Here is a 25883-nt window from a genome sequence, read left to right on the forward strand (position 1 = left end):
ATCATCAGGCAGAACAAGCATACAGCCCCTCATGTGACTTATACCTGAATAGTCGTCTGAGGACAACAAACTTGGAGAAGGAAATCATGTCAGTTTCGATCGAGTCTAGCTTGTTGGCTCCAATGGGCATTGCTAGGTACACAACCCGAAACGATACTCGCGTTCTCGGATATATATTTTCGTTCTATGCATGTCTCATTATCTCCAAAATACAGCGTCTTTTGACTGAGTGAGACGAAAGTACTACTAAGAAATGAACGAGTATTTCTCGATCACCCCTATCACAAACACACCTTGATCCGGTGACCGACGGTCTTTGTCCGACTTGATATCAACGACAACTCTCACTGTTATTGCGCATTCAAGCTACGGACATTGATATCGTGAAGTTATCCTAAAGAAGACAAGCAGCCCGTCTTCTCTACTACCAAGTAGGACTTGTGATTATCCCACCCCACCTCCATCAGAGCTTTGCTGCTCCCTTACTCCGTGATCTTTGCCGATCATTGTATTTGACAGATACTAGGGGGTAATAGCTCTAGCTGAAATTCCAGCAGCATGATTCATTTGCTTTGCAAGTGACGTCTTTCATCGCTAGCACAACCATTGCACCTCATCCATTGGTCTACACGATGCGGAGTAACCACCGACCAAATGAACCCCCACGAATGACTTGGATATCCCCACGTTGTCCATTCTAGCTGAAGAGACGAGCCTTCGACGAATCTGAAGCTAGGCGCACGAAACTCGGTATTATCTACCCCAGATCGAGCGACCCCATGGGGGCTGCTTCTCGGCCATCCTCCGAGTGGTCCTGGCACTGACAGTTACACACCCTCGGCTTGCTGTCGGACAAGTATCCGCCAATCTATTGCCTATTTTGATATTGATGGAGGTTGACGTATAAATGGCGGTGGGTGCTGGGGATCTGGGCCTGTCCGACAGACCTGTCGTCCTGCATCTCGCACCTCGGAACATTCTTGCGGACTTTGTAAACTTGGTTTGTGCAAGATGGCGGCGTGGTATACCTTGAGTGTTGCCGTTTTTGCGGCCATCGGGACATTTCTTTTTGTATGTTTCTGATGCGTATGGTATGTTAGCTGTGCTAATCAACAGAGCAGGGCTTTGATACAGGAATTGCCACAACAAGTAAGCCTGGGCTGCGCTACTTGAATCGATATCTTGCAAGCGGCTAACGCTGAAGTTTCGTCAGCTATTGCCCATGAAAGCTGGATCAAGTATATGGGTCACCCGTCGGCTGGCCTCACCGGAGCGGTATGGTTAAATTCTCAGCAATATTCAAGATTCAATCTGACACGGCTAGGTCGTTGCCGTTTACATCGCCGGCGAGGCAGTCGGCGCCCTCACGCAGACCGCAATCGGCGATAGACTGGGTCGACTTCGTTTCATGGCCCTGATGTGTGTGGTCGTGACGATCGGAACGACTATCCAAACAGCATCAGTCAACATTGGGATGTTCCTGGCCGGTCGTGCCCTTGCCGGATATGCCGTCGGGTAAGAAGTCCTTCCCATGACCTCGCGTGATTTTCTAGTATCTCCTCGACTCACTCAATTGCAGAGGAATGGTAGCCACTGTACCCATCTACCTCAGCGAGATCTCGGACCCACGCTATCGAGGCCTCATAGGAGGTATCTCAGGCTGCGGAATCTCATTCGGAACCATGGCATCGAACTGGGTCGGCTTCGCCTGTAGCTTTGCGCCCTACGGGCCCGTGCAATGGCGACTGCCGCTGGGCATCCAGATTCCCTGGGGCGTGATCATGTTCGTTGGACTGGTCACCTTCATGCCCAATTCGCCGCGGCATCTGATCCGCAACGGCAAGATCGAGCAGGCGCGCAGCGAGTTCGTGCGGATACGGAGGGATCTCCCCTCGGATGATGTGCACCGGGAGTTTGAGCTCATGCTTGCGCAGATCAACTACGAGAAGGAGCGGGAGATTACTTCCTACCGGGAGATATTTCGGCTGTTCCGGCGCCGCGTGCTGGTGTAAGTGCTGCTGGTAATATGGAGGTGCTCCAACTAATGGGATGTAGCTCGATTGCCGTGCAGACGATGACTAGTCTGACTGGCGTGAATGTCATCCAGGTATGTCATGTCCTCCAGTACAACCACCCTCCGAGACCCGACTAACATCGGCATACACTCAGTACTATCAAAGTGAAACACCCTGCCTGACCTGACTTCCCAAGCCGAAACTAACCCCAACAAAGCAATCCTCTACAAATCCCTCGGCATAGACTCGCACACCATCCTGGCCCTGGCCGCCGTCTACGGCACAATCGCCTTCCTCACCAACTGCCTTACAACCAAATACCTCACCGACCAATGGGGACGCCGAAAGTATCCACCTCTGCCATCCATCTCTCCCTAACCCAAACTAATCCACATCTGTGTCATAGAATGATCCTCACCGGCCTAGGCGGCATAATCCTCATCGAAATCTACGCCGCAGTCATGCAGCGCGAATTCCAAAACACAAACAACCGCATCGGGAAGGGCTTCGCCATACTGGGCATCTACCTGTTCGTCGTGACATATTGTACGTCCCTTCTCTCTCCCCTCCCTACTCCCGCGGTGCAATCCAATCCCGTCCCAATTATCAATATGGAATGAAAGAAAAGAACGTACTGAGCAATCCCAGACGGCATGCTCAACAGCACAACCTGGCTCTACGGCGCCGAGGTCCTCCCCATCGCGCTGCGGAGTAAAGTAATGGGCCTAGCGGCCGCGTCGCATTTCATCGTTAATGTTGCTGGTTTGTTCCCTCACTCTGACTCTACCCGCTGGGTAAGCAGGAAGGCTAAGATCATCCGATCATGTGCAGTCACCGAAGCAGGGCCCAGTGCGTTTGCGAACATCCGCGAGAACTACTACTATGTCTTCGTGGCGTGTACGGCGTTCTTTTTCGTGGTGGCTTATTTCTATTTCCCGTGAGTTGATGCTAAGCTACTTGGTGGAGGTGTACTGATATACTGCTAGTGAGACGAAGAAGAAGACTCTCGAGGAGATTGCCGCGTCTTTTGGTGACAAGGTGATTCTACCTGAGGATCGGGGTGACGGGCAAGGCGACGACGATGAGAAGGCTAAGCCGAACTCTCGGCAAATTGAGGTGGCTGTGGCTGGAAGAGATGATACGGTTTAATCTTATGCTTCAGGACGATTGTGATTGATGGTCAGTCTTTGAGATATATACGCGTCTGCGAATACAGAGTACTTGGTCTTGTGAAAGTGCTGGCCGCACACTATTCGAGTATTCCTGGGTGCAACGAAATAGCAGAAATAAATTATATACCTACCTTACAGCTTGACTTACTATCTGCTGTCAAATTGACATCATTTTTAAGGCATACCTACGTACTATTGATGTACAGATTAAGTGTGCGGTCCTCTGAATACGGAAATCTGGCCATTGGTTGCAAGTGAAGTAACTAGCAGACTAACGAAGAAGGAATCTAAGAGAAAGAAAAAGAAAAACAAAGCCAAGCTAAGAAGCAACCGTCGAAGAACCGAGATAGTAAAGTGCAGGGGGTCCTTGGAAATGGCATCTCGGATTGACACGACACCAAGCATATGTTCGAACGCATAGAGACACCACCAAACACGGTAACGATCTTGGAAAGTCCCGGCTATGCCTTGGCTGATACTTTTCAATTGAGCCCAAGGGATATGGCCGACTGAACCACCAGAGCTGTGAGGCAACAGCCTGAACAGGTTATTAGCGACAGATCGAAAACAGTATTACCTCTTCGCAAGAGACTTACCTGTTTATTGATCCGAGTCAAGAAGATATGAAGCAATTAACCATTCTTCCTGCACCTGCTGAATCCTCGTTGCTTAAATAATGCCGTGCCAGATGTCCCTGGCCAATTTCACAAGGTCTAGCCGGGAGAGCACCACATCACCTTCGCTGGGCGGCACCGGAGGACGGCCAACAAGTCGACTGAATTGGAAAACAAGGGCAGGGGGGCCTCGATAGATTGGTGGATTGACTGAAAAATCAATCTCGACCTCATCGTCTTCTTTCCTGGCCCAAAGTGGAAGTATTTGTTCTGGAACCCACGTCTCGATCTTGATCGTCTTGCGACTAGGGCGGATCCAGACAAGGAGGACGAGTTTGACCTCTCCACCAGAATGGTCTATCCACCAGCTCGCGTCTCCACGGAGACGTTGTATGGACCCTGACATGCCCCCCTCAACCACCCAGAGGGGCCAGGATCCAACCCGAGATCTAACTCTCAGGTTCTTGTACGACGAGTCAGCCTCCTTAGATGAGCCCCCTCTTCCATGGTATGTGGTTGACTGAACAGGGAAGACTTCATCACGGGCAATCCGCATGTTCATTCTCAGACGGAGCATGATCTCACTTCCTATTCCTGCGTGGGCCTTCTCATGGGGCTCAGAGGGTACCTTGACAATGAGCGTCTCAATATCAGCAAAATAGCTGAAGCGTGCACGTTTCGCTCCAAGGGCGTCCCGGTGGCTCTCGATGTATTCGAAACGTTGTGGGGTAACGCCACTGAATGATAGGTACGAATCTTCATCACTTCCATCCCTGAGCGCCTTAGACTTGTTCTCAATCGCCGTCTTGAAGTCTTGTGGCTTTGGTATTGGGGTGGGAGGGTAGATATCGGTGAGTGCAAGTTGGGCCGAGGAGGGAGACACCATTTCTGGATCTTCGCGAGCTGGGTATTGCTCACAGCTCCATACACCGTGGAGTCGTCTCCTGTATTAGCATGAGGTAAGCAACAGTCAGAATGACGTCAGTCTTATAGAGTCCTTACCTAGGCACTGTTGATGTAGAGGTTCGTCTTGGATCGTTGAAGAGCTTGGAGACCACTCGCTGGATGGAGTAGAGAGAAAGAATGGTTCTATATAGAGAGCTCGGAAAGGGTGAATAATGGGAAATCTCATCAAGGGCGTTCTCTCAAGTTTTTGAAAGTGAATATCTATTAAGTGATTATATCCAGTCGCAACAGAAAAGTCCGAAAAGCAATGCCCTAGAGCCCTGAATGTCACGACTCGAGATTCAACAGCTTCGAAAATTCCCCATTGGGCTTATCGAGTAAATCACGAGGATGTCCCACCTCCACGATTTGACCACTGTTCAGAACAGCAACTTGATCGAAGTCAAGCAATGTGTGGATTCTATGCGCCACCATGATTACGGTGCAGCCATTGAACAACTCCCGTATGACATTCTGCACTTTGGCATCCGTTTCAGGGTCCAGGCTACATGGTTCCCTCGTCAGCTATTAAGCAATGGATGGAATGAGAAAGAGGGGAACGTACCTGCTCGTTGGCTCATCCAAAATCAAGACTTTGCTCCTCTTCAGCAGAGCTCTAGCCAGACAGAACAGCTGCTTTTGACCCTGGGATAGAATGCTTTCATCTAGTCTTGAATCCAGCACCTCTTCGTCGGTGCTACTGTGGCTTGCTGCAAGGATGCTCCAAACCCCCACAGATTGCAGGGCATCAACAATCTGCGTGTTCGAAACTTTGCCCAGTGGATCGGCATTTTCCCTGACGGTACCGGGGAAAATGAAAGGTTCTTGGCTGAGACAGCTAATGCGCTGTCGGATTGATGATCGGGTCATCAAGGAGATATCTTGTCCATCGATGAGAATTTGGCCGGATACAAGCTCATTGAGACGGAGGAGGGATAGTGCCAATGTACTCTTGCCACTAATTCGTAGTAATCTGTCAGACCGTTGCTTCGATTCTCAAAAAATCATGACTTCGACCGAGGACACAATGGGAGTTGACCTTACCTTCCGGTTCTGCCACACAGACCAAACTTCTGTCCGGCTCCAATTCGAAGGTTAATGCCGTTGAGTAAAGGCTTCTTCTCACCAAGGTCCCAAGCAATTCCTGCGTCTACGAATTCGAACACACCGCTCATCGGCCATTCAGAGAGGTCATCATGAGTCTGAATGGCCATGTTACTCTCTTCATGAGGAGTTTCCTCGGCAAAATCTTTGATGCGTGAAATGGCCCCCAGTGATGTTTCAAGCAACGTCCAGTTTTGAATAAGCTCTGATAGAATGAGTCCCAGATCCATCATCATGACAAGGGCAATTCCCAGAAGTCCTGGGTCCAGATGAGAGCGAAGAGCGACAGACGCTCCGACAAGAAGGACTGCTATGCCGGCCACAATCAGATTGAGCACAAGACTCAGCCAGCGCTGGATACACAGGAGAAGGTAGTAGGGTCTTTGGGCGGTGTCTAGCAAAGAAAGCATTCGGTTCGTCGTAGCATGAGTCCAGGCAAAGGCGCGAATAGTGGTGACTCCCGCCAGCGACTCGATAAAATGGGTGTAAAGAGGGCTCTTGAGCTCAATCCTGTAGATGGTTTGCATTAGTTTTGTGAATCGAAGAATCAAACATATGCAAGCAGATTAACGTAAGAAAAGCGTATAAGAGCAACCTACTCTAGTAGCCGCAGCTGCCTGGACGTCTGAAGATAAAACCTCTGGATCAGATACAAGACTCCAAAGAGAAGGGGCAAAGCCGCTGCCAAGTAGGGCAATGAGGCTATGGCAGTGGCGCCTTGGGCAATAGCTCCGAAAAACTCTAGAGGCCAGTGAAGTTAGATTATTGTCCAGTTTCTCTTCAAGTCTCATCGCTGCACTTACGGAACCCTGTAGATATGAAACCTCGAGGCAGGATCATGTCAACTAGCCTCATGTCCTGACTGAAACGGGTCACTAGAACTCCGGTCTCGAGGCTTGACAAAAAGGACAAGGGGGCACTAAAGTTATTAGCCAATCATCGCAGCGAGTATTTAGAAATACTCACCCCATGCAAGTGCGTAGCACGGTTGTGTGAAGGTTCCTGGAGGCAAATGGGACAATAATGACCCATGTCCAGCTATTACCAGGTTAGAGAGGTCATCAAAGACACGGATTGATCGAAGAGAGATATTGAACACACAATACGGCAAGTACAAGCGCAAGGGCTTGGACAACAGAGAATGCTCCATACAGTCCAAGCCAGTAGCCTAGGCGCGAAGTATTGTCACTGCTGGAGGACCAAAGGCTGACCCATACATCTTGGAAAGAGTGAGTCTCATGCCGTCATGACCAATAATGTACGGGTCGGGGATCTCATTATAACTTACAGCGGAACCCGCTCATACCTGCTTCTGTGATGAGGAAGAGAAGCAACGCAGCGATTCGTGACCAACCCAGCGCAGAAAAATAATACTTGTATACAGCAAGCTCGGTTGTCTGTCGACTGCCATCTGTGGAAGGACAAGCATTAGAAGTGTCTGAGGTAGTCGGAGGCACGTCTGTTGGCTTGTCGCCTTCTTCCGGCTCATCTGCTTGTGTGGGTTGAGTATCATTCACATAAATGAAGCCATCAATGTCGTCTCGAAGTTGGGCATAGCTGCCTCGCTTGGTCACTTGGCCATTGTCCCCGAGGACCATGATCAAGTCAGCCTGGGGTAAACAATAGGCTGAAATATGGTTAGCCAAGTCAGTAGTCTGCGAGTGAGATACACATACTGCTGTGAGTAGCCAAGAATACAGTACACCCTAACTGACGCAGGAGCCCAGCCGAGCCAAAGACATTGTTAAATACAGTTCGGGCTGTGGAATTGTCCAGGCCACTTAGAACGTCGTCAAAGCAAGCAATACGTCTGCGAGCATAGACCGCTCGTGCGATAGCCTATACACGCCAGGATTTACTTTAGAGGCCCAATCTTTCTGGGTGTATAGACAAGGCTGATCACTCACGATTCTTTGTCTCTGTCCTCCACTCAGCTTAGAGCCTTTACTGCCGACGAGTGTTTCGTCGCTCGCCGGCATCTTCTTAAGATCCAAATCCAGTGCACATGCGCTTAGAACAGTGCGATACCAGTCAGGATCAAAAGTAGGCGATGAATCTTCACCAACTATATTACTCCGTATTGAAGAATTGGATAGCCATGGTGTCTCCTCACAGAAGGCCAAGTCTGGGTACCTCACGAAGAGCTCCCCTTCCAACACGGGCGTCTCACCTGCCAGACCCTTAAGGAAGGTAGACTTACCGCAGCCGACTGGACCGACAAGGATGACAAGATTACCAGAAGGGGCATTCTTCAGTGTAAGTGTGATACCATTTGTCTCTGGTACAGAGGGGGATTTCCAGCCGAATCTGACATTTTGTAGAGATAGGACCACATCTTTCTCGCTGTGTGGAAGCTGTGAGAGCGGGGACATTTCAATACCAGAGAGGTTGCTGAATGATGTGGATTGAGTTGGCAAGGACTCGGGAAGCTGTCTCTTCTCTGTGTAAAGTATAGTCTTATTAGCCCACGTTGAGAAACTAAGAGTCTGGTTCAGGATCCGGAGAAACCGGAGCACAGTCACGCATGTTATGGCCGGGGACTGGAGCTCTCACCAAGGCGATTCTGGTTCTTAAGAAAGTCCTGGATTCTATGCAGGCAACCTATTGAAGCAAATGTGTCTGGAATCGCCAACAGGAGGTAGCTCAGTGGTGTGATCATCAAGCTAATAAGCGACAACGAGGTGATGGCTTGGTTGACGGCAAGGCCCCCAGAGTCCTGCAGCAATGCTACTATCGCATAGGCAGCCAGTGCCGCAAGCTGACCGATGATTATAGGGGAGTTGACTGGAATCAAGTATCAGTACGATCATGGGCTATTCATAGCAACGACAGTTGACTCGGGACAGGGACGAATGTAAGCACGCACTCATGCAGACACGAAGTGACTGGATCCGGCGGAACTTCTTGGAGACTTCAAGCTCCTCCATGCGCAATGCTTCGACCTTGGAACTCATTATCTCGGCTAAGCCGAGAAACTTGACGTTGCGAATAGAACCCAGGATGGAAGTTGTGAAGTTGATCCGCTTCTCGGTGGCCCGAAGCCATTCTTTTTGCCGAGTGGAAACAGCATTACCCATAGCAAAGGAGGAAGCCGTGAATACTAATTTAAACTTGTCAGATGATGGAGAAGACGGGGTGTTGGTTGGGGAAATGGACAGAACTCACCTATCACTACCAAAATTGGAGCGATGCAGACCGCACCGACCTTGGTTTCTAGCAACCATGTAGCCAGTGCTAACTGAAGGATATTTGCCCAAGTTTCACAGACGACCGAATAAAAATATTCGGCCAGCATCTCTATGTCAGAGCCCATAAGCGACATGGCACTGGATTCATCTGTGCTCCCCAGTGGTAGATCCATCATATGCTGGAAGACGAGACTCATCAGACCGCCTCGGATCATTGCCGTAGCACGATATCCCAGGTGCTCATAAGAAGCTCTAGAAACCTGCAAAGGAATGTCAGTGTTACTTCCAGCAGTGCGACGAGATGGCAACTAGCTTACAGCAATCCCAGTAAAGACAAATGCAGTGGCTCCAATTAAGCCATAGCTACTGTCTAGTGAGAAAGAGTCAGTGCGCTGTAATACACTGACCACTTTTCCAATGAGAAATGGCTGCGCAATACTGAATCCCACAACACAAAGCCGCGGGAAGGCGATCGCCACCATTTCCCAGCGCAGACACTTGATCACCGCCCAAAGTAACGCATTTTGTCCAGTCTGATTGCAGTGGGACCATGTATCTGCGAATCGGACAGACAACTCCGAAGACAAAAGCTTCTCGTGAACGGCGGGGAGATCATCCCCGGCCAGTGACGCGGAGTGCCCTCTCCACAGCAGCCCATTCAGCCAGGTAAATAAGCCTCGGGTGAAAGGCCCGCTCACACTTTCAGTGGAGTAAAATTTCTCGGCTGATAGAAGCCATTTCTGCTTTTCAACACTGGCTAGCACCAAGAGAACTAGCTTGACGGCCAAGGATGTAGAAAGAAAAGCGGAGTAGGCCTGATTCTCCGGTAGCAGCCAGGCGGTGCGCACACGCGCAAGATCAAGGAGCAGCGTGATTAACAAATACACAGAGACAAGAAAAGATGGCCGAATTGAGCGGACGTGCTCTAGGTCAAGAAGTAGTATAACGCCTAGCGCCGATAATAGGTCGAGAACGGCACTTGCAAGCAGTGTGCGCCCTCCAACGGAGTGCTGTGTCGCAACAAGCACAAGTAATGCAACCTGAATAGCTGCAAAAGTCACAGAGACACTCTAGCGCAAGATAATCTTAGAAGGCTCGGCTTTCCATATCGAAACCTCCCTTAGGCAGTGGAGGTGGGATTACTCACCAGTGTCACCACTCGAAGTGTGGAAGAGAGGACCTTCCGTGACTGTCTGAACAAGTAGAGCAGACGAAAAGATGCCAGAAGGAGGAAGCAAGCGGCCGGAACGATGCTCAGGATATCGGACTCGAAAATTACAGTGAAGTCGAATCCCCCACGACAGTCCGCTGTAGCGACGATAGGCCCAAAGTGGCCATTGTCACATGCGTCCGTGGCCCACGTCAACACCATGGCGGGACCGGCGCAAGGCCAGGAAAACGAAGAATAGAAAGTTGAAGTGAGAGGGCCGATGAGATTCCGGTGAGAATTAGCAAGGAAGATGCTCTCATCTACGAAGAAGGCTGCATAACGCGTCTTCGAAAATGCTCAGCTGCTGGCCAAACGCCCTTCGCACAATGATCTGCACCTTTTGTTATCGCCATACAAACTGCTCGCAGTATCGTCTTTCGAGACTTTCGAGACCCTGATAAATGTGGGCTCCGTGCTAGTTTTACGATGCAGGTGTAGACCGCTAAGTATCGGGGATGGGAGTTTAGCCTAATAGAGGTTATTATATTGTACTTTGTGAGTGAGATCTGTCAGATGGCATGTGTATGGGCAATCACAGTCCTATCCCTTATCTGAGGTCATTCAGTATCCTGGGATTTATATAAACATCTAAATGTGCCAAGGCTGCGACCTGAGCTTCGCCGCCGGAGGTCCGATAGCGCCCCAAAACCTGGCCAATGAAACCTTGACGAACCCCGCCAATAAACCAATTGCGGATGATCCCGCACCTGGTACCAAAGCGCTCGAACATTCGGTCCTGATTTTCGCACGACGCATACGTGCCGTGACTGTGAGGCATTGCTACAATGGTCTTTGAAGAGGACTTCAAAAGCATTGAAGGGGAAAGGTACTGGGGTGGCTTGACTGAAGATGCCGGGAAGTCTACAGGGGTCAGATGGGTTGAGTCATGGGGACCATCATGGACATTGAAATGACGAATTTCTCTGAAATTGAACTCTTGCACATTGTTCGGACTTTTCGTAACTAGTCACTGTCCCTCACCTCGTCCAGGGGAGGAGTCCGAACAAGCAATAGACCTATTAGGCACAAGACGAACGACCCTGCCAGACCAAAATAGGGCAACCCAAGTGACATACCTCCGAGCCTCATCCCGGTCTCAAACAACCAGGCAAGGGCAGGCCCCGCGAATAGCGATCCTGTTGTTTCAACTATGCCAATTACCGTGTTCAGCTTAGACGTGTCCTGTGGTGCCACATAGCTTGCTGCAAGTGAGCGACACAGCGGGGCCAGTCCCGACCCTAAACTATGCACTGCCAGCCCAGCCATTACCACCCCTATCTGCGGCGCCGCCATGCAAAGTGCCCCGACAGCGGCGAACACAACCGATGCACGTGCGAGTACTAAATCCTTGACGGCTGGATTGCGATATCGCAAAAGCAGCTTGGAGAGCAGAGGAAGTATAAAGAGCAGGACGGCCATGTGAATGACCCCACGGAGAGTCAGTAGATAGCCCGTTTCGGCGAGTGGCCAGTCAAAGCGCTTGCTTATGTACTGGGCCATGAACTGAGAAGTGCCCAGGATCTCGGGTACGACCGTGAGAAATGTGGCCAAGACGAGAACCATAGAATAAGACTTGAGCGATTCGAGGGAAGCGATGAGGAGTTGAAGGGACTGAGATAAGTGGAACTTGAAAGTGTCGGGCTGTGATTCTTCCGAATCGAAATTATCATCGGGGGGGTTAGAATCCGGTTTTGATATAGACAGTGTTTCGGGTACGAAGAACAGCGGAATCAAAGCGATCAAGTTGGCAAAGAAACTGGCGAAGGCCGCAATCCAAGGAGAGATGGTTTCCATGAGCTTGGAGGAAAGCGCTGGGCCAAGAGAGGCACCCACTAGGCTGGAAAATGCCATCAGGAAGAAGGCGGATGCTCTTATCATATGTGTCAGTTATCTCATAATTCAGTGAAATCAGTTCAGTGTCCGTCAGAGGGTACCTGTCTGATTGAGCCACCAGATCCGACGCGATCGAGTACAGATTAGCGAGGAGCACTGTGTTTCCACCCCCGACTACCGTAAACAACGGACCAGCCAGGATTGCCTGGACTTGAACTACCTTTGGAAACGCAATGACAGCTAATTCCCAGGCCAAGGCAAGTGAGGCTCCAATCACCGATAGAAAAATGACGGGTTTTCGACCGACTCTGCGGAGAAGTGAGTTCCAAGTCCCTTAACCAAATTCGAAAGTCTCTCTTACTTGTCGGCCAGGACACCAAATGGAAATGCAACAAAAAGACCTTGAGCAACGAGTCAGCTTCGAAATCTTCATGTAAATGTCGATAATCAGGGGGTAATATGTACCGACTACGGCCTCCACGAGGGAGAGGTTGCCATTGAGATAAGCCAACTTTGACTGAATCTCGTCAGTCTTGCAGTGCCTTTCAGTCGGAGCACCTTGCTGAGCATATCGACTGCAGATGTTTTCCTCGATGAGTTGCGTTAGAGGTACATTGAGAATGGACCCCGCAGCGGACAGGCAGAAGACGACGGTGGACAGCCAGTAGATTGATGACCACCTCGACGCGGCTTTCTGCTGTCCACCAAGTAGTGGAGAGGCCTCTTCAAGCATCGTTACCAGCCGATCGTGGGAGACCACTGTGTGCGAGAAGAGAATGTTGGCGATGCACGCGACCTGGGATGCAACCGTAATCGTTCACCCCTGTCATTGGGCGCTAGCCAATATTGGAACACTGAAATTTGGAGACATACTACGGTAGATCATAGTAGTCTCGACTGGTGTGATAGACAATCTAATTATTTCGATAAGAAACCGATGAGAGAGTGAATCAGTCGGGGGTTGAAGGAGGATAAGGAAAATGATCAGAAAGGGTAGATGGGAGAAAGATACACAGAGAGCGACCACCATGAGACAGGAGACAGGAAAGCCATGTCCTTATTGCCTAGGTATTCGGGACTATTATCAGAGAAATGGTGAAACTTCTAGTTCACATCCCACACCGAAGGACTGAAGGAGTAAACCTGTTGACTATAGGACTCTGAATGAAATACTGAATCTCACTATATCAAAGATCCATGGTTTGCTTGCAAGGGAGCTGTGGACAGTGGACCTGTGGTAACCCCAGGCACTGTCAGGTACCATCCACAAGGCAGTACGGCACCCATGGATCAAGTCCGAGTCTTCCACTCCACCAGTCCCAGACACTCAACGTATCAAAACAGAATGAAACAGGATGAATGAGGCTCAAAGAAGTCTGCTGATCGTCATTGAATAATGCCCAATACGAGCCTCGACATTCAAGATGATGGATGCTAAATGGACCGACCAGGAGAAAGCGGATGCTCTCGGGCGCAATCCTCAGCCACTGTCTTTGTCAAGGATGAAGTCATGATTAGAGGATCCATTGATCTTGTGTAGTTTCAGAGCACAATATAAATACTGAGCCCATCTAATAGAGATCTTTGAGACTGCTACCACGTACTAACTATCTTATTGATACTGTCCTTCTGATCCTTGACAAGGGTTGATTCTCCAGATTGACAACGTGAGATCGACTGAGCCTGTCAGTCAGCGAGTCACATCGCCGTGTCTCGTGTTGGTCCCTCATCACTTGCAGTACTACTAAGGTAGGTACGTACTACTAGACACTGTATGTGCCTCTAATCTCCTCTTCCCTTCAATATCATCATCATCATATCTTCCTTTTCATCGAATCTACCACCAGCATCATCACATCATCTTCCTTGTCTCATATATCTTGTTTCCCCTCTTCTCTCAATTCTTGTTGTGCATGAGCCATCAATCTTTTCAGTCATACCCATCAAGAACCCATACTCATACTTAGTATCCCCTCATTCCCTGCTACCATCAGACATTCTATCATTGGACATCCTCATGCCCCAGCTCATCTAAGCGCATGAGCAGCTCTTGCGCCTCTTCACTCTCTGGCGCTTGACTCGACGCCCGACAGCCCGTGTCTTCCGTCAGTCTTGTCCCACAGCCTGATTGATCGCCAGCACTGATTCTACCCCACTTCCCTTCCTCGCCCCCCTCCCTCTTCCAGGCACTTCCATTCCCTTTTCGTTCCCTTCAGCCATATCAACTCTTTTTTCTCTTTCCTCTCCATCTCCTACCTCCATATACTTTTACTTCTATCTCCCTTGTCGTCGTGGAAGAATTTCATCCTCATGTCATCTTACATTTACAGAGAACGCGAGCGAGATCGCGAGTGGGACGAGCCTCGTTCCTCCACCGTCTCAATCAAGCGTTACGTCATCCCTTCAGAGGAGGATCGAGAGCGCGATTTTGTCTACCGTCGTGAAGACCCCGTCACTGGTGATCGAGAATTGGTAATCCGCCGTTCTACAGAGCGAGAGGAACCCGTCATGGTGCAACGTTACGAGCGAGAGATCGACTATGACTCGCGCCCTTACGACTACCGCTCCGAAAGGGACTACTATGATTGTGAGTACCAATATGCAAATTCCGGTCGAGTAGATCTAACCCTAATTTATGTAGCGCGAGGAGGCCCCCTCATTGTTCACCCCCGTGAATCCGACTATGAGGTTGTCCAGCGTTCCGAGGTAGAACGGGAACCGGCTTACTACTATCATCGCCGGGTCCGCGAATATGACGACGACCGTCGCCTTCGCCGCGAGCTCAGTCCTGGCGACTCCGTCTCCCAGACCAGTCGTCGTCGGGACGACCAAGACTACAGCAGCGATGATAGCATGGTCTATATTCGCAAAGAGACCCGCGAATACGAGGATCACCCCCATCATCGACGTCACCTCGCGGAGGGTGCTTTGGTCGGTATCGGCGCTGCAGAACTGATTCGCAACCATCGAAAGAAGGAAGGTGACGAGGTGTCTTCGGGACTCAGCCGTCTCGGCCACGACGTCGGTGCCGGCGCCTTGGGCGCTGTTGCCGTGAGTGCTGCCTCGCGTGCCCGCGATTACTACCGCAGCAAGAGCCGTCACCGCTCCCACTCATTTGATGATGATCGCAGCTCCCGTCATCATCACCATTACCACAGCCATAGCCGCCACAGCCGTCGCAGCCGCAGCCGCAGCCGCTCGCACTCTCACTCGCGTGCCAGGACGTTGACTGAGATTGGCCTTGGTGCCGCTGCCATTGCCGGTGCTCTGGCTCTGGCTCATAAGAAGTCGAATACCGACGGACGAAGCCGCTCCCGACACCGTCGCTCCTCCAGTGCCATACGTCCCGAAAAGGATGCCGGGAGTGAGAAACGCAGCCAATCTCGGCTTCGGAAACATATGGCAGAAGCTGGCTTGGCTGGTGCCGCAGTGGCTGGTCTGGTAGAGAAAGCTCGCAGCCGATCGCGCTCTCGAAAAGGGTCCCGATCCCACAGCCGACTCAGACAAGCGCTCCCTGTCGTTGCGGCCGGGCTGGGAACCGCAGCCGTCACTGGGCTGTACGAAAAGAACAAGGAGAAGAAGGAAGAGGAGACGAAGCGGAGGGAGCGACGTCGTTCCAGATCTCGAAGCAGGGCTCCGTCCGAGATCTACCCAGATCCCAGCCGCGATTCGGCTGGTCTGATCGAGTACGGCGAACATCCGGTTACCGGAAGCATCCCTGCAGCCCATTACTACGGCCGGCCTGCCAGCCAACAGGGTTATTACTCGGATGCTTCTGACCGAGTAGCCAGGGACGCAGCAGGGTTCCGTGGCCGCAGCCGCAGCCGCAGCCGAGGCGGTAGATATAGCACCAGCTCCTCTGATTCCGACAGAGACGCGCATCGACGACGAAGCAGCCGCCATCGCAAGCATCGCAGCCGTTCTCGTGAATTGGCCGAAGCCACTTTGGCTGCCACTGGAGTCGGCTATGCTGCTCACAAGTACAAGCAGCACAGGGAGCACAAGAATGGAGAGAGAGACCGGTCCAGTAAGTTGGGCTCTCAATAAGTATGCAGACGATCTGCTGATTCAGTAGACTAACGACCGCCCCTTCTAGAGTATGACGATGACTCGTACCCTTCAGACCTTCCATACCCGCCCTCACCCCTGCCGCCGACACAGCCTGTAGGGAATCAGTACTATCCCAACACCAACTACTTCCCTCCACCTCCCGGCACCACACCTGCTCCCGCCGCTCCCGCCGCGCCATATAATCCGGCCGATTACCCTCCTCCACCAGGTGCAGTTCCTCCAACTCAATCTTACGGTTATCCCCCCGAGCCAGGACCGGACCGGTACGCACCCCGGCCCCGGAGGGCAGATGAGAATGTGAGTGCTGCATGGAACTCTCCCCCTTCCACTGCCCAGTATCCCATGCATGATGGTGGGTCTAGGGACTTATCAAACCTCTGACATCCAAGAAAACTTTTCGCTAACCAGGACCGCTCAGGTGTAGATGAACCATCGTCCCCGCTGAGAACGCCGCGTCCGCACACCAGACATCGCGCACGCGCAGCCAGTCAACCTCCTCAGCCCAAGTCTGTTGCCTTTGACCTCAACGCGGAGCAGCGCCCGATCGACCCTGGCTATGAAACGGACGATAGCGACTCAACCATCGACTCTTTGACTGCTCATCATCATCGCGATCGTCATCGTTCCTCCACCTCTTCCCACCGGCGCCGCCATTCTTCCTCCGATCCCTACTCTACCGCCCGAAAATCCCAGTTTCAACCCACCCCACCCAAGGGCGATCGTCCCAGTCACTTCAAAGACAATGGTACTTCCAATCCGCAAGAGTCGGATTCAGACTCCACCATCGACCTGCCTGACCGGTTCGACTCGCAGGGCCGACTGCTTCCAGAGCGGGACGATGCCGACCGCCTCCATGATCCGCTGGTAGATCGGTTCGAGCAATTGCTTCGTGGGATCAATAGGGTGTTTGTCTAGGGGATTTTGTATCCTTTGTTCTTGTCTTTCTCATGACCCCTTTTGCTTTATCCTTTCCCGTTGCCGTCAATATTGGGTGGCTTTCTGTTTGTGTTTCTGCTGTGATTGTAATACCTTACGACCCTGACATGTTATGACCTGATATGATATTGAAATGCCCTAATGACCCTGCTTATGCGTGAATGTTATGATGTGATCTATATAGAATGCCAAACCGAACAATATCGTCAAGACAAACCTAGAGATTTATGTACCGAACATGATATTGATAAGAATTATGTACATACACATACACATGAACATGATTGCTTCCGAGAACGAGGAAAAAAAAAAAAAAAAAGAAAGAAAGAAAAAAGACCACCCACCAACCAAGATTCTAAACCCATCTTTTCTAATCAAACAATCTCCCTGCCAGACGCAATGTGCCAAGGAATCGAGCCAAAAGTCGTATCAAAGCGCCGCGCTGATGCATCCCATATTCGATGTTTCTGTTCTCACAATCGAAAATAAAGACAATATGAAGAAAAAATCCATGCTCTTTGCTCTTTTCCGTATTGCTGCCGTTTCATGACGTGAATATATCGAAAGTCATCACACGTGAACCTGAACCAACAGGCCAAAAAAGGTCCTATCGGGTCAAAATGAGGATGAGGGAAATTATTCGACAAAGGAAAGAAAGGGTATATCTCAAAAGGAGTGACAGCAAACGGATCCAAAGTCTGGAGTGACGATCCCTTATTCAGGGAGAGATCCAAATGAGGAGAGAGAGATATCACAGTCCATGGAGAAAATAAAAGGTGTATTGTCTTCCGGAGCCAAACTTGACAGGTCTGTGGCCCTTTCCTGGTCAAAATTCAAGGACTATACGAGTGAAAATAGGCCGGGAACAACAGGCCGGAGTTCATACCAACGCAATTATACAAAAGCAAGAATGAGACTCCGTCCGAATTGTGAGAAATCATCAAGGAGGACGAAGCTCATGATCGCTGGCATTCGTCAGACCCTGAACTATTATCAGGCTGTGAAGGCTCGCCCAACTAGTTCAAGTGTTTTTCTGACGCCTCCAGAGGACCGGCTGTCTGAGGATTTCAAACGGCGATCAGACAAGCTGCGACGGTATAACCTCGAGGTGGATATTGAAGCCGTGTCATTCTTTCCAGAACCAGGATCGGGCGTATCATCGTTGTCATCATTGGGTATCACCTTTACGCTAGAGCTCACAGGCGCCGAGTAGTATCTAGAGCTCAAGGGGAGTTGATACTTAATGACTCCGCGAACAATCAGCTCAAAAGGATGCTGAAGCACCCGCTCCCAGCGCTCCGTGCCGCCTTCCTCGGTTTTGTTGCCAGGTCGAGCGAGGCGGATCTGACCTTTGGATGTAGAGGGTACGTGGTTCCATGGAGACGGCTCGAACGCGAGGGGCGAATCGAAGTGGAAAACACGGCCTAACAGCATGGTCTGAGGATCACCAGCAGGGTCGGTCGGTATGGGATCAGTGCCCTTGTCGACCCCTCCAGTGAGATCGAGGGACTCTTTGGCAAGAACATCCGGCGTGCATTCGGTATCCCGGCCACAGCGCGCAAGTTGGGCCATCTCCGCTCGCTTCCTGCTTTGTTCGATGCGGGGAAATTCATCCAAATCTGAGCCGTGATCGCGCCAGAGCTTGTCCGTTCCAACAAATCGGCTTTTGGCGAAGATGTTCACGTCCAGATCGTCGACGGCCACGGGGAAAAGATTCGGATTCACGGCCTGCACGCTGAGGTCTAACATAATCTCCTGCTCTGAAGCGAGCACGTTCTGGATGGCAAGGACTTGCACGTCCACCAGCGGTTTTGTGATCCCTACGATAAACGAGGTGGCGCCTCCCACGACCAAAAATAGCAAGAGGCCAATGATGAGACAGATACCGTAGCGTGAGAAACAGCCGCGTTGCCGTTGTTGCATGTACTCCATTTGACGCAAACTGGCACTGCCCGGGCGGCGACCGCCATGCCGGCTTCGTGACACACGTGTCGACCCGACCAGCGGCGTGCGCTCATCATCCGCCCCTTCTGCATCAAAATCGTAAGGATACATCTCGCCCGCCTTCTTAGACCCGTTGATCGTGCGATAATTCGGAAGTGTACGCGAGTTGGCATGCCTTGATTGCCGCAGTCCACTGCCAATGAAATGCCGGGGCGACTTGGCATGTGCCTGGGACTGCGGGAACGGCGAGTCGCTATCAAACAGTGACGGATATACGTTACTGTTGCGTCCATACCGCCCGATATGGTGGTGCCGGGGAGTGTGTGTCGCGCTGCCATCTACCCTGGAGAGAGGACGGCCGCTTTCGTCCCCAGCATCCCCATCCACACTGCTGGTGTAAGTATTATTTGTGAATTTCATGCTGCGTTTACCGGTAACGCTATGGGTTGAGTCTCTCATGCTATGACGCGCCCGACCTGCCAGCTGGTCGACTTGGCTTGCCATAGACGTTGCACTGGGTGTGCGGGAATGATACCGGCTCTGCCGGACCGGATATGGGTCTGGGGGGTTGGACTCATAGACAAACGTTTCATCAGAGTCGGAGACATCGGCCTCATCGACGGCGCTGGCCACTTTCGCTTCAAAGATATCAGCCTTGGAGGATGCCGCGCCGCTGGAGAGGGCAGCAGGTTTGCGAGTTCTCCGCTTTTCCTTTCTCGGACGAATGGTCTCCGTACTCGGCTTCATCCGTAGAGTGCCGCTGTCTACCCGGCCCGAACTGCCTCGTTCGCCCGGAACCACGCCGAGAGAAACCTGAGGAATCGAAGCCACTGTCTCAGTCTCGACAATCATGTTGCGGACGGACCCTTCTGCCGGTTTCCCGCGAGCGCCGCTCAATGAGGTGGTGGAGCGCTTCGGGATGAGGGGCTCGGAACCTCTGGTACCTGTGGATACCCAACGACGAGTCTCTTCCATGCGCTCTGAGCTTTTGTTTCCGCCACTGTCACTCCCACTCTCGATATTGTTATGATGCCTGGAGGCCTTTGGGGTCGTGTCTTCATCGATCTTTTGCAGCTTGGACTCTTCGGGCAGAGGCTGGTTCAGAATGGTATCGGCCGACGGCGTCGAGGGATCGCTGACCATCTCCTCCACGGTTTCCAGGGCAGACCCCGGCGCATTGATGCGGCTGCTCACGGCGCGAGGTGCACTCCGATCTCCTCTGGCGGTAATGTCGTCGGACGGCGGCAAGGACCGCTTGCTCGAGGTATTCGGAGGGGTAGAGCCCCATAACGGCATGTTGTTAGATTTTTCTGGGCTGGGAACATTGGAGGACGGTTCGACATTCGGGGAAGCGCTCAGCACAAGAGGCTTGCTGGGCTGGGAAAGCGCTCGTTGCACAGCAGTCGCGGTGGGAACTGGTACAGACCGGTGCGGACTGCGATCCTGACTGTTCTTGCGTGATCTGGAACTGCGAGGCGCCGACGTTGGGTTACGTGCACGACGGGAGGAACGAACGGGGGAGGATTCGCGCGAGGATAGGGCGGAATTCGTAGTAGAGGGAGGGGCCGAAATGCCAGGAATCGCGGACGATAGTTTTGGTAGCTGGGCTAGAACGGATGCCTGTGTTTGAGATTTAAATGCGGAACGTGGCAGTTCCACCATGTCGCTTTCACTGGCAGACCGCCGGGATGCAGACGAGGCAGCCTCATCGTCTTGGGCCACGCTGGGTCCACCAGAGGAACCATTGGGGTAAGGCGAGCTCTCGGACTCCGCTGCCATGGTCCCTATCGTGTCAGAAATTTGCTGACACGATATCGACAAGTCAGGAGATCCGAGAGGGAACCACTAAGCCAGGGGGAGGCAAAAAAAAGAAAAAAAAAAAAAACCTGCGACGTGGGATGTCCGCAGAAAAATCCAGGTAATGTTGACCAAGCGGATAAAAACAGATGGGTGCCGACAATCGGGAAAGTGAATGGGATCGGATGATGGTGATCGCCTGTCGTACAGAAAAAAAAAGACACGTTACACGTTAGATGAAGAAAGACGAATAGACGAAGACCACATGCTGATGGAGAATGTACTGAGAAGATGAGTGGACGCGGAGAGGAAGAGCGACGACAAAAAAGTTACTGCATGCGATAAACCCAGCAGATCAGGTAGACGACGGATTGTACGGAGTAAGTCGTGAATGGTTTCCAGGATTTAGGGAACCAGGTAGACAGACCGAGGCTGGAGACGTGTCAGACGTCGCAGGGGACATAACTTGATCAGAAGACGGGCGGGATGGAACGTCTAGAACAAGCTCTGTGCTTGTTTAGGCGATGGCGTTGTCGATAGAAGCCCACCACAAGTTCTCATAACGGTTTGGCCTGTTCAGCCAGGGATCGCAAGTCCGGTGATGTTGATTGATCTCGCCAAGGCAGAGCTCGCCAGTAGCAGGTGAACAAGTGCAGAGGGAACGCAAGGAATCCAGTCTTCGCAGTTGCAATCTAAGCCGGTGTGAAAAAGGGAGTTGAAAAAGGAAAAAGGCAGACGGAGGACGTTGAAATTCGATCAATAGAAGTGAAGGTAAGGCCGGTAGCTCACCCGTCCAAGATCGTCCAGTCAGGGGAGGGAAGAGACGAGATCCAATGGCAGCCGCCCACGTCAAGGAATAATGGCTAGAGGGAGTCTAAGGTAGTCTAGCGTGGCTGCGTGGGAAAGGCCGAAGGTCCCGTCTTTCGTCAGTGTCACCGATCGGAATGGGGGACGAGACGAGGAGAGTGTGGTCCAGTACGAAGCAGTCTGAGGGGATTTAGAATGGGACAGACTTGAGAGAGGGAGGTTAGACGGATTCAAGTGATGACAATGATGAAAGAGGCGACGAAGACGATAATGACGAGCCTCAATGAGATGAAAGGACGGACGGACGGAGAGGAACAAGAATAGAGGAGACACAAACATCCATAGAGAAGCAAGAAGCAGTGGAAGGGAGGTCCAGCCCCTGGGGGGCTGTTACAATGATGTGACACGGTTAGGTAATATTACCCAAGAAAATAGGGCGAATTATGGCAGAAAGATGGTATTACATGTTACGAACAGTCATCATGACCTCATCTCCCTCCGACTGCCCAGTTTTCCAGAAGTCTTACAATGAAGACAAATCCAGGGAATTTCGAAGAATTGGTACCATGTGCAGAGTTGCTGATGCTCAAGTGATCCAGATCTCAACCAGTCAAGCATACGATCTGCAGAGGATGGGGTACAAAGCCACGGACGATGACCATATTGGTGGAACAGATTCCGATCTCACAGAGTAGGTAATACTATATCTGTTGATCTGTATACACCTTCCGTTTGACTATGGAGACCTATATGAAACAGGTAGGTGGAGAATAAAGGAACCATTTCTCCAAGCATGAACCAAATAGACAACAGACAACCCTTCTATACAGACAAGAGTACAAATCAACACAGAAAACCGCCACCCATCTATCCAACAGTGACATGTGCAATCCGTGATATCGACCAGAATATCTTTTTTAGAGAACAATATACACATTCGGGGTATCATGTTTCATCGTCATAGCTCTGCGCCAAGCCGGTCGTAACGTCGACACCTAGACAATCTTGTAGACGCGCTTTGCAATCAGGAACGACGCAAACGCGAAGAAGATCAGTCCTCCAGTAACTATTCAAGGCCGTGTCAGTTCATCTGACCGTCTGATAAATCCCCAGGAAAAGGAAAGGGTGACGCAAGGAGTCCTTACTCGACCAAAACCACCACAAATTATCCACGTCTTGACCGGGAACCTTGACGTTCATCCCCCACATACCGCAGATGATGTTCATGGGAAGCACAATCGTTCCGAGAACGGTAAGCTTCCCAAGTACATCTGCTGTCTGCTCTTGTCGTTCATTCATCAAGATGTTAATTTGGGCTAGATAGTTCGAATGCGCTCGTGACAGTAGCCTGTAGGACCGGTTAGCTGGCCCCATCTCCGGGAGGCAATGCACTCGCTGGGAAGAACTCACGTCTCGTAGTAGGTCAGGCTGCTGGTCATAGTCAAAAGGTGATCTTGGATATCTCCCAAATACAGCCCGATCTCGGATTTCGGCGCCACTTCCCAATGCTCATTGCATCGCTTAGCAAACCCCTTCACAACATCTGCCTTGTTGCTCAGCAATCGGTACATCCCCATGACTTTCTTACGGCATTCTCCCACGCGTCGCAGCATCTCGCCGGGGGCCGGTGGTTCTGGCTCATCGTCCTCATCCTCTCGGTGGTTGTCATGGTCTTTATTGTCGCGGGAGTCGATCGGCCGCCCAGGAGAGTGCATCTTCATGATCTTCTCATCTATCTCGTCCACTTCGTCCTCAATAGATTGGATCAGTGGACCAAAAACATCCGTGATGTCATCAATCAGCGCATACGAGATCCAATCGGAGCTGAGGATCAAATAATCCATCAACTGACGGATGCGCCGGCGAACATTCGCCGGGTGCGGCGTCTGCGAGAAATGGAAGCTCAAAATCCCCTCCCGGAACACGACGATGTACATGTTCACAGGCTGCAAGTAATTGTCGCTATTGGGGTCCTGCTCAAAGGTCCGGTAGTTGACAAAGTAGTAGTTTCGAAATAGCTCGACCTTCTCACGCGCCTCCTGCATCATGATATCCTCGGCCGTCAGGGCGTGGATCCCAAATGCCTTGGCAATCACGCGCATTTCGGTATCTGTCGGGGAGAGAACATCCAGCCAGAAGGTCGGGCGAGGCCCAAATCTCTTAGGCTTCGGTGGTGAGAGCTTGCGCGCCGGTGAGGCATCAACTGATGTGCGTGCCTCAGACACGCCTTCGCTGAATACGGACATACGAGGCTGTGTCTTTGGGCCAGTGGCAGCGTTCATATTGTTTCCACCGGACTGCGCCGCCTTGGGTACTTCCGCCGTGACGTTGTCCTGGCCGTTGTGGTTGGAGTCGGTGAAATGGTCACTGTGATTGTTTCCATCCTCAAAGTCTTCCTCATCAGACGAATCCTCCAGTTCCGGTGGATCAGGGATGAATAACTCCCGGAAGCTACCTCCAGGCTGTACCAGCTCGGATATGCTTTGGGCATGAATGGTACTCTGAAATTCCTCGTTGAAATAAGTGAATCGATAGGGCGCCTCATCTTCCTCGCGCCGCCACACTCGGTACTGGGGTCTCAGTCGACCCTCAATCAGCACGGGTTCGCTGATCTTTTTGGCGCGAAGCACACCAGTTCGTTCCTCCTTCTCCTCGCGACTCCATTCTTCCAGAACAGACAGATCCGGCCATTCCTTGGTTCTCCGCCGTCGCCGCCCGTCCTCGCGGGACGTTCTCCGCGCATCCTCCTCGGCGAGCTCTGAGACCTCTTCGATGGGAAAGCAAACGTCCTCCTCAACTGGTAATGTGACAGTGCGGCGCCGACGAAGAGCCTCGTGAGGAGAAAGGCGTGGTGAACACGGGGGGGACTGAGGAGAAGGCTTCGGTTGAGTCGAGCCACCCTCCACGTCAATAACCATGTCATTGCGCCGGGAGCCCGCTTGATTGCGATTATCAATCGCTTTGGCGAGAGCAAAGTCAAAGTCTGCACCCGTGACCACCGCATCATCGTAGTTCATATCACCTCCCAGCTTCGGTGAGCCCGGGATGGAGGGAGGATTGTTGATGTCATAATCTCGGTCGGGGTCAGAAGTCGCGAGACCGCGAGGAGAGCACCGGGAGGAAGTTGTCTGCCCAGAGGCACGTCGCTGGCGCGATGCAAAGGGGCTTGCCTTGGCATCTGTTCCATACCAGGACTTGTTGTTAAGATGGCCTGAAGATGGTCGTATCAACGGCGTATGATCATCCATTCCGTCTGATCCATCGCTGTCGTCTCCAGCATGATAGACCCTGTTACCGGAAGGCGTACCGCGAGAAGCTAAATCGGTAGAACGAGACGGAATTGTCATAGATCCGGGTCGAAAGGACTGTGCCAGCCGACTTTCTCTCCGGGGCCGCATCATGGGCTGATTTCTGCATAGATTTACCAAGGCACATATCAGCATGCGAAAAAAAAAAAAAATGACGCGATATCCTACCAGACGGAAATTAAACTTACCGATGATCCAACAGAGCCTCACTCTCCAAGCTTGTACTGCTCAAATCCCTTGCCAGATTGTAGAATGGAAGCGCTGGCCGAGAATGGGTCTGATCCCCCGCAATCATGGCCAGATCCTCCGCATCGGCACCCGAAGCCGCAGCCGCAGTATGGGATTCTTCAGGGGCAAGAAAGGACTGCCGGCGATTGCGACGCTTTCGATGACGGTTCTTTCTCCGCTTAGCCGGTTTGTTCGTCGCAGGTCGACCCTCCGATGTGATATCGTGATGGGTCTGTGGGGCTGATGTCTCGTAGGCCCCTGAGCTACGGATAGCTCCCGTCGTTGCAGGCGTCCCGGTCTGGAGACCATTGTCTCGCGACGACTTGCCAGAAGGCATGGTGAGTCAAGGGGTTCTTTCAATCGAATCTTATGGCGGCGTGGAATCCTTGGTTGGAAATCCAGGCGTGATGGTCAATGATGATGGAGATAGGAAGGAAACTGAACTCTGGCTAGGTCCACGGAGTTGCTGCAGTTCTATCGTTGCAGCAACCTACATGCCTAATGATAATTCATCGGGACTCCCTGAACAAGAATTCGCCAGTAGAGTTGTACTGTAACGAAGTCGTAGAGGATGACGCCTGTGGCGCAGTGCAGTGAAACATGGGGCAGTCCGAAACTAAAGGGTCTTTTTCATCAAGAACACAAAAGTTGTAACAATAGGAGAGTAATGCCAGATGCTTCAAAGGTCATAAAATGCGATAACTGTACGAG

At 51.6% G+C, this 25883-nt stretch overlaps 6 protein-coding genes across 6 annotated transcripts; 2 read left to right on the plus strand and 4 right to left on the minus strand.

Annotated features, from left to right (window-relative positions):
• Positions 1 to 1011: 1011 nt before the first annotated feature.
• hxt8 (putative MFS monosaccharide transporter (Hxt8)) lies at positions 1012 to 3164 on the plus strand (the record flags this gene model as incomplete). Its single annotated transcript, XM_026762912.1, has 10 exons — positions 1012 to 1071; positions 1122 to 1149; positions 1214 to 1275; positions 1325 to 1515; positions 1580 to 2008; positions 2056 to 2111; positions 2212 to 2362; positions 2422 to 2561; positions 2664 to 2952; positions 3002 to 3164. The coding sequence occupies 10 exons, from the start codon at positions 1012 to 1014 to the stop codon at positions 3162 to 3164; spliced, it is 1569 nt and encodes a 522-aa protein (XP_026618783.1).
• Positions 3165 to 3856: 692 nt separating this feature from the next.
• CDV56_109314 (uncharacterized protein) lies at positions 3857 to 4687 on the minus strand (the record flags this gene model as incomplete). Its single annotated transcript, XM_026762933.1, has 1 exon — positions 3857 to 4687. The coding sequence occupies one exon, from the start codon at positions 4685 to 4687 to the stop codon at positions 3857 to 3859; it is 831 nt and encodes a 276-aa protein (XP_026618784.1).
• A 347-nt stretch (positions 4688 to 5034) lies between these two features.
• Positions 5035 to 12814, minus strand: CDV56_109328 (uncharacterized protein; the record flags this gene model as incomplete). The annotated part of the gene is made up of 20 exons (XM_026762947.1): positions 5035 to 5251; positions 5312 to 5704; positions 5791 to 6360; positions 6450 to 6591; positions 6654 to 6769; positions 6817 to 6888; positions 6952 to 7069; positions 7139 to 7477; positions 7527 to 7689; positions 7758 to 8290; positions 8404 to 8634; positions 8717 to 8950; positions 9016 to 9298; positions 9356 to 10108; positions 10186 to 10533; positions 10835 to 11109; positions 11325 to 12118; positions 12183 to 12389; positions 12443 to 12482; positions 12547 to 12814. The coding sequence occupies 20 exons, from the start codon at positions 12812 to 12814 to the stop codon at positions 5035 to 5037; spliced, it is 6096 nt and encodes a 2031-aa protein (XP_026618785.1).
• Positions 12815 to 14391: 1577 nt separating this feature from the next.
• CDV56_109387 (DUF3824 domain-containing protein) lies at positions 14392 to 17067 on the plus strand (the record flags this gene model as incomplete). Its single annotated transcript, XM_026763006.1, has 4 exons — positions 14392 to 14668; positions 14723 to 16108; positions 16178 to 16504; positions 16571 to 17067. 4 exons carry the CDS (start codon positions 14392 to 14394, stop codon positions 17065 to 17067), a joined length of 2487 nt encoding a protein of 828 aa, XP_026618786.1.
• A 1014-nt stretch (positions 17068 to 18081) lies between these two features.
• On the minus strand, positions 18082 to 20811 carry CDV56_109416 (putative phospholipid metabolism enzyme regulator; the record flags this gene model as incomplete). Its single annotated transcript, XM_026763035.1, has 1 exon — positions 18082 to 20811. One exon carries the CDS (start codon positions 20809 to 20811, stop codon positions 18082 to 18084), a length of 2730 nt encoding a protein of 909 aa, XP_026618787.1.
• A 1820-nt stretch (positions 20812 to 22631) lies between these two features.
• On the minus strand, positions 22632 to 25509 carry CDV56_109446 (uncharacterized protein; the record flags this gene model as incomplete). Its single annotated transcript, XM_026763065.1, has 4 exons — positions 22632 to 22702; positions 22767 to 22984; positions 23047 to 25047; positions 25133 to 25509. The coding sequence occupies 4 exons, from the start codon at positions 25507 to 25509 to the stop codon at positions 22632 to 22634; spliced, it is 2667 nt and encodes an 888-aa protein (XP_026618788.1).
• Positions 25510 to 25883: the final 374 nt, after the last annotated feature.

Source organism: Aspergillus thermomutatus (genome assembly GCF_002237265.1).
Source record: "Aspergillus thermomutatus strain HMR AF 39 chromosome Unknown NODE_4, whole genome shotgun sequence".
In the NCBI taxonomy this organism is placed as follows: domain Eukaryota; kingdom Fungi; phylum Ascomycota; class Eurotiomycetes; order Eurotiales; family Aspergillaceae; genus Aspergillus; species Aspergillus thermomutatus.